At 37.9% G+C, this 7,905-nt stretch overlaps 1 protein-coding gene across 1 annotated transcript; it reads left to right on the plus strand.

Annotated features, from left to right (window-relative positions):
• Positions 1-6,959: 6,959 nt before the first annotated feature.
• Positions 6,960-7,478, plus strand: LOC145674125 (uncharacterized). Its single transcript, XM_081743953.1, has one exon. It carries the CDS (start codon positions 6,960-6,962, stop codon positions 7,476-7,478), a length of 519 nt encoding a protein of 172 aa, XP_081600079.1.
• The last annotated feature ends 427 nt before the right edge of the window (positions 7,479-7,905 follow it).

The raw sequence follows: 7,905 nt of genomic DNA on the forward strand, positions 1-7,905 counted from the left end.
AGAAGTCGAGGGGGGGATCTACTGACCACGAAAGTGTCAATGGAGCGAAAGAATGTTTGCGCTTTTCGCTTGTATTTCTATGGCTAGGATGTGTGGAATCCAGGCGGAACACTCTTGTGCAAGAAGGTGAACATTAATATTTTATCAATACGACGTGTGTTGTCAGGAAACCCGGCAGAGTGGCGGAAGTAAGTTTGCCGGCCTGTCAGGTTAGGTGTGAAAAAAAAAACTACATCTCTTCGACTTGGGCTTATAATAGCCATATCCGGACCCCAACCAAATCGGTTGTATATAAGTAACGTCATTCGCTTCCTAGTTATAACATGTAGAATCACTTTGGGGCCCCGTATTTTGGAAATTTCTCCGTATGGGCCAAAACGCCAAAATACGTGTCTCCTAATTTGGTCTCCCGTAACACATATCCGGATCCCAGCCAAATCGGTTGTGTACAAGTAACGTCATTCGCTTCCTAGTTATAGCATGTAGGGCCATTTTCGGGCCCCGTATTCCGGAAATTTCTGCGTAGGGGCCAAAACGCCAAAATACGTGTCTTCCTACTTTGGTCTCCCGTAAAACATATCCGAACCCCAGCCAAATCGGTTGTGTACATGTAACGTCGTTCGCTTCCTAGTTATAGCATGTAGGGATACTTTGGCCTCCGTATTTCGGGAATTTCAGCGTATGGGCCCAAACGCCAAAATACGTGTCTCCTACTTTTTTCTCCCGTAAGCTAGGGATGGTACCGAGACCGAGACTAGTCTCGGTCTCGTCTCGGTATCGTCTCGAATTATCGAGACGAGACCGAGACGGACTTTTATATACCGAGACGAGACCGAGACGTACTTTTAAATACCGAGACGAGACCGAGACCGAGACAGACCTCTATAAATCGAGACGAGACCGAGACGAAACCGAGACGAGACTTAGGTGAGTCTCGAAAGTCTCGGTCTCGTCTCGAATATTGATATTGATAGATACTAAAATTGCCTTCACTCAAAATTTGTTTCGTTGCTGTGATAATATGATAACGGTTGACTGATGTACATTGGCGTATTTAGGGGGTGGTTATCGGGCTTAAACCCCTACCGAAATAAATTTGTGATAATTTTTTGCATTGCACGTATAACGCAAATATTTCTTACTCGTTCCTCAAGCCTCTCCGGAAACAAAATCCACTGCTGATGCAAATAGAATTCTCTCTCTCTCACTCTCTCTCTCTCTCTCTCTCTCTCTCTCTCTCTCTATATATATATATATATATATATATATATATATATATATATATATATATATATTTATGGTCGCGGTGCCACCCAGTTCCGCCCTGCATAGGTTCCCAGGGGCACAACTTCAATTTTAAATGGAAGCAAGAGGTGAGTGGTACCTCGTTCGATAGACCTTGAAAAAGTAAAAAGCGTTGTGGCAAAAAATCTTTCATATCGGGCACTGTATTCAAAATGGCCGCCAAGACATGTTGCCTCTATCAGATACAGTAAAACATACAGTACCACTAATATGAATACGGTTGAACATAAATGAACTGAACAAAAATTCAAGTAGAAAACGTCATGTGGCACATCGTTTGATATTGTCGCGGAGGCTCCCAGATCCACCCTTCATGGCGCCCCAGGGCGCAACCTCAAAATTTTAAATGAAAACATGGGGTGAGTGATACCTCGTTCAACATATCTTTAAAAACTAAATAGTCCTGTTGCAAAAGATCGTTCATATGGGTCACCGTTTTCAAAATGACCACCAAAACATGGTACCTGTATCAGGTAAAACGTCCAATATCACTAATATGAAAACACCGAACAAATATTCGAATAGGAAATCGCAGAAGGTATTTATCATTCTGTAGCTCGGGAATGTTGCAACAGGCGAAAAGATGATTAGAGTGAAAGTGCCATAATGGAAAGGAAGAAATCTAACTCCTAGAAATTTACCCTAACCTCACTCCGTAAGTGAGTGAAGCGGGAAGGATCGGTGAAATTGCAAATGAGAGCCTTAGTTTTTGCAAATTGTATCTACGAAACAAAGTTATTTGAAATGTGTTTTTATAAGAGATAAATGTCTCTGTAATGGGATAAAGTAACTAAAATTCTTGTTAAATGGTACCTTCCATTTTGATTGCGAACAATGGTTTGATGCAAAAATGAATCAACTGAAATGCGAAACCAATTTGTCGAACAATGAAATTTTAGAACAATGTTTACAAAAGTTGGTTTCGTTCAACAGTCGTCTGCATGATATTGGTTCTCTTCTTTTCCTTCTATGTCTTCTTGCATGTGAAAGAATATGAATTTCACTGAGATGTCCACAGTTACATTCCGAATAACTTTCAACAGTAATTTCAGTTGCGATCCTTAGTAACGAAACGGTACATACTGATGCAGATATGTCCCAAAAATCTTTCACGCATCGCGTTAAATTATCAGGGGCGAAGGGGCGGCAAAATGTTGTTAAACTTGAATTTCACCTTATTTCACTTTATTTTTATTCATTATAGTACCAGTCATTTGTACACATAAGTGCTTCAGACAAACCATATCTATTGCAAATAAAAGTGAGGTTCTCATTTGAGATTTTTCCATTCATTCCCGCTTCACCCACTTACGGACAGAGATCGGAAAGATAATTTTCTATCATTTCCCCTTTTGCATCATGTTAATTATACTTTAATAATATTTTTCTCCGTTGCATTATACTCGAGCCGTGGAATGATAAATACCCTCCTCTGTGGTTTCATATACGAGTTTTATTCTGTTCATTTATCTCTAACTATTTTCATGTAAGGAGTCTAGTGGTACTGGACGTTTTATCTGATACAGGCACCATGTCTTGGCGGCCATTTTGAAAACGGTGACCCATATGAAAAACCTTTTGATACAATACTGTTTAGTGTTTCAAAATTTATCCAACAACGTATCACTTCACCCATATTTCGGTTCAAAATTTCTAAGTTTGGCCCCGTTGAAAGGCAGCCGTGGGAGTACTGCGAGAACATTACTCGACGCGCCCCATGCCTTTCCTGTTTCACTTTCTGACTGTTCGTTTATCTCGAACTGTTTTCATATTAGTGGTACTGGACGTTTTACCAGATACAGGCACCATGTCTTGGCGGCCATCTTGAATACGGTGATCAATATGAAAAAAATTTTGCCACAACGCTTTTTATTTTTTAAAGATCTATGGAACGAGGTATTACTCTCCCCATGTTTCCGTTTAAAATTTTAAAGTTTGGCCCTGGTACCTCATGAAGGGCGGCCCCGGGAAGCGCCGCGAAAACACCATTCGGTGTGCCCCATGGCATTTCCTCATGGGGCACATATATGTATATATATATATATATATATATATATATAGCCGCGGACCCAGTATATGATCAAGGGAGGGGCTAAGCCATGGTTTGCTGCTATATATGTATATATATATATATATATATATATATATATATATATATATATATATATATATATATATTTAAAATGCTGAAATTTTGTACCAAGTTGGGAAATTCTTCTAGATACTGTGCAATATCATTAGATAAACAATGTTGCTAAAAGCAAAATAAAGTTGTATTTTCTCAAATTGCGCTACGTAAAGTATTACATATTTCTAATTTAGTTATTTAACAAAATCACCATAGCCCATACATTATATAGTGTTTGTTTTATGGTGCAAGAATGCTTTCAAGAGATGTTTCTCATAGTCTTTGGGCTACTTGTAATGTTAATGTTTAAGTCTTCGTTCCAGCAATACATGTAAATGGAAATTAAATGTAACTGATACATTTTCAGTAACAGTAGTTGTTCCCCTTAAGCCTTAGGCCTGGTGTACACTTTAGATTAAGACCGTGCTTAATTAAAAGTTTTAATTGCACACTAATTACATTTCACTTGCTTTAGTTTGACCACCGATCACCTCAAACTCGATCCATACCAAATAGCTATATGCAATTATTCAAGGACTTACAGTTAGTAATACACAGTGTTTACTTTTCTTTTGTTTTGTTTTAGTTTAACGTCCCACAGTTATGCTAGAGCGGCTAAAGGAGACGTGGAGCTAATGATTATAGTGGAATCCGAACCACTTCGGTCGTTCAACTTTACCTCTACCGGAAATCGAACTCGAGACCACGCGAATCGAAATGAAGAGTGCTAGTCGCTAGACCAAATGGGGGTTCTCACATTATGTTGATTTAAATAATTCAGTCAATGTTGTCAGATCCGAAGATTAAAAAGTAGCGTGTCTATTCTCCAAAAATAGCGAATTCGAACTATTTGTAGCCCAAATAATGAATACTGATGATGTTAATGAAATTATTTAATATGAGCTGGAAAATGTGCTGGACGTATTGCAAGAAGAAATTATGATCGACGGACGAAAACAATTCTAGACTGGACACCACAAGACAAAAACAGCCTAGGAAACCTCCGCATACAAGAAGGTGTGACGAAATCAAGAGCCACTGAGGAGTAACCTGGAAAAGTATTGCCCAAGTTAAATAGTTGTGAAAACTTGGAAAGACCGTCATCCAGCAAAGGATTGATAATGGTTGATTATGATGATTTTGATGATTTTATTATATCTCAACCTCGGAGGTAAACTAAACCAAGTCATAATTTCGTAATTTTACATAAGCGAAAAACTGGTTCCTCAACTAAGACTATATATATATATATATATAACTTTTACTGGGTAAGGTAGGGTAAAAATGGATCCAAATTTTAATGAGAGTCATAGAGCGAAAAAAGTATTTTTGACTATTCAATCCACCATGTTGCAGGAAAACTACGAAAATTAATATAAAATAAAACTAGAAAGTTAAGAATCACTTCTTTTGGCGAGTGAGAAAAAAATAGATACAGATAACTCGAATTACCTATATACTTATATAATATGTATGTCCATATTTCGCAAGTAATTTTTAATCAATATAAAATTTCAACGTAATGAACGCAAGATTAGTTTTCTCGAATAAAGATTGCATACACCGTTGAGAGCTCAGGAATAAGATTAATCTATGTTACGGCACTGGATATGTGCTTACGTATGCATTACGACCTTATGAACTTGTATAAGAAACAGAATGCACTTAAAATGAGACGCGAATTATGCGAAACATCGGACTTTGAATCTAACTTGTTTTGTGATCCAACTCGAGACCTCACATAGCAAAGATGAGTGTAGTAGCTCCAACCACAAGGTTCAGGACGTTCGTGTTATAAAGTGTCAATTAAACACGGAGATGTGAAATGGTAATAAAGCATTTCATCAATTTCAAACAAAATACGTATATTGTAGTAATAATTTACCCTATTTGTTAAGATAATGAAAGTTATATTCTGTTTTTAAAATGACAACCAAAGCAGAATGTATTGAATAATAAATGATAAATTGTAAAGTTTCAATTTCGGTACGATTAAATACATTCGTGCTGCTATGTGTTGCGTTATCCGTTAGGAGGTATTGAACAATTCTGATTCAAAGGAAGGAAATAAACTACTGTGTAGTACTGGAGTTAATTTAATAGAGTTTAATTGTATATGCAGTACTGAGGCTATATGAGACAAAGTCTATTGCTGAAAGTGAAATATGGATTCCATTAGGGTTTTAGGGTGATATACCCACTGATCATTGAACCTGGAATACGCGCATAGAAAGCATTAGCACAAGCAAGTTAGCTATGAAGAGGTACCATATCATAATTTTAATTCAAAATGAAAGGAAAAAATAAGCGGAAACGACAGACTGTACGAGAATAATACTTTCACTATTTGAATTTCACACTATTTATTTCGAGACTTTCGAGACGAGACCGAGACTTGGTACTCGAGACCGAGACCGAGATAAGCATCTGTTGACCGAGACGAGACAGAGACCGAGACCGTTATTTATCAACCGAGACGAGACCGAGACTGTACAAAGTCTCGTCTCGTCTCGTCTCGATACCATCCCTACCCGTAACACATATTCAGACTCCAGCCAACTCGGTACAAGTAACGTCATTCGCTTCCTAGTTATAGCATGTAGGGCTACTTTGTGGCCCCGTATTTCCGAAATTTCTGCGTATGAGCCCAAACGACCAAATACGTGTCTTCCTACTTTGGTCTCCCGTAACACATATCCGGACCCCAGCCAAGTCGGTTGTTTATAACTAACGTCATTCGCTTCCTAGTTATAGCATGTAGGGCCACTTTGGGACCCCGTATTTCGAAAATTTCTGCGTATGGGCCCAAACGACAAAATACGTGTCTCCTACTTTGGTCTCCCGTAACACTTAACCGGACCCCAGCCAAATCTGTTGTTTACACTTGGGACCGTTTCCTCGTCAGTATGATGTCCTTATTCCGGAAAAATACGAAATCTTGATTTAGGGTCCACTTAAAACTTTTCTGGCCCCTGATCCAAAAAGTCCAATACATTTCATTCAATTACAAATCTCCTGGTACGCCTTATATCTGGAGAACTATATATAGTGCAGCAAAACCAAAACTACCACTTTACTCAGTATAATGTGCTTATTAAGAAAAAAAAATATGAAATCTCGATTTAGGGGCCGTTCAAAATTTTTGTGGGCCTGAAGCAAAAAATCCAATGTTTTTCATTCAATTATAAATTTTCTGGTAGGCCTTGGATCTGGAAAACTACATATACTGTAGCGAAACCAAAACTACCACTGAACTCAGTATGATGTGCTTATTCTGCTTGAGCCAATCTGTGTATTTCGCTATCCTTACAGACGAAACAAAAGGTAGGGCCTATTAGTAAAAAAAGAATAGTTGTCCATTGTTATTCGATATTATTACAAGGACAGTATATAAAAGGTTTTTAGGATACCATTTATGTTCTTCCTTAAAAACATCAGATCTTGTGAATTACATTAAAAGTACATTGTCTGAGTGTGGCATCGACATAAACAACTGCATTGCACAAGTTATGATGGTGAATCAGTGATGGGTGGGCATCTAGGAGATGTGCAAACTCTCTTACGTGAAGAAATTCCTGAAACTTTGTATGTTCACTGTTACAACCACAAAGTAATTTTGGTTATAATAGACGTGTGCCAGGGTTTAGAGACAGTTGACGCTTTCTTCACTGTTATCCAGCAGTTGTATATCTTTATATCTCATTCTACTGTCCATTCAGTTTTCATTAAACTACAGAAATGGCATGCTTCCAAGGTTATAGAGCTAAAACAAATCTGCGACACAAGATGGATTGGTCAGATTTCATCACGTATAGCTGTACAGAAAACACTCCCTATCATTTTGATAACCTTGCATCAAATGGATGGAGAGAAGGACTCAGAAAAGAAATTGGAAGCTCAGTCACTAATTGAAAGACTAGATTTTATTTTCATCTTTTGCCTTCATTTGTTCTGCGATGTTCTTGACAGCTTGAAGATCCTATCAGATTATCTGCAAAAGCCATACTGTGATCTAGCACCAACAATTACGCTTGTTGAAGCTTAAGTTTCCCATTTCAGTGATCTAAGAAAAAATGAGTGTGGATCATCTGATGAAATATACAAAATCAAGAGCATTTGCGGAATACAATGGCATTTGTGTTTCGGGTACAGAGTGCCCTGCTGATCGGAAACTCCCCAGGAAGTTAGCAACCATTATTACGGAGCTGAGAAGCAGAGAAAAATGTGAATACTGACAACGATCTGGAAACAATAATTTATTTTCCCATATTAGATAGAATTCTTAGTTAACTAAACCCAGTTTCAGTGATAATGGCTTGATTCTGAAACGAGTAAGTGTTTTGAATCCCGATACTGACTGTCTTTTAAAAACCTGTAATCCTTTAGCCGTTAGCGGCACACTACAAATGCGACATTGAGGCTTTGGAAATGGAGATCAAATTGCTTCCGAAAAGGAAAACCAAATCAAAGTT

Source organism: Thermobia domestica, chromosome 17, assembly GCF_964235325.1.
Source record: "Thermobia domestica chromosome 17, izTheDome1.hap1.1, whole genome shotgun sequence".
Taxonomy (NCBI): Eukaryota; Metazoa; Arthropoda; class Insecta; order Zygentoma; family Lepismatidae; genus Thermobia; species Thermobia domestica.

What these genes read in the sequence shown, in the direction of transcription:
- LOC145674125 (XM_081743953.1), top strand. Translation starts at nt 6,960, where the DNA reads ATGGGTGGGCATCTAGGAGATGTGCAAACTCTCTTACGTGAAGAAATT.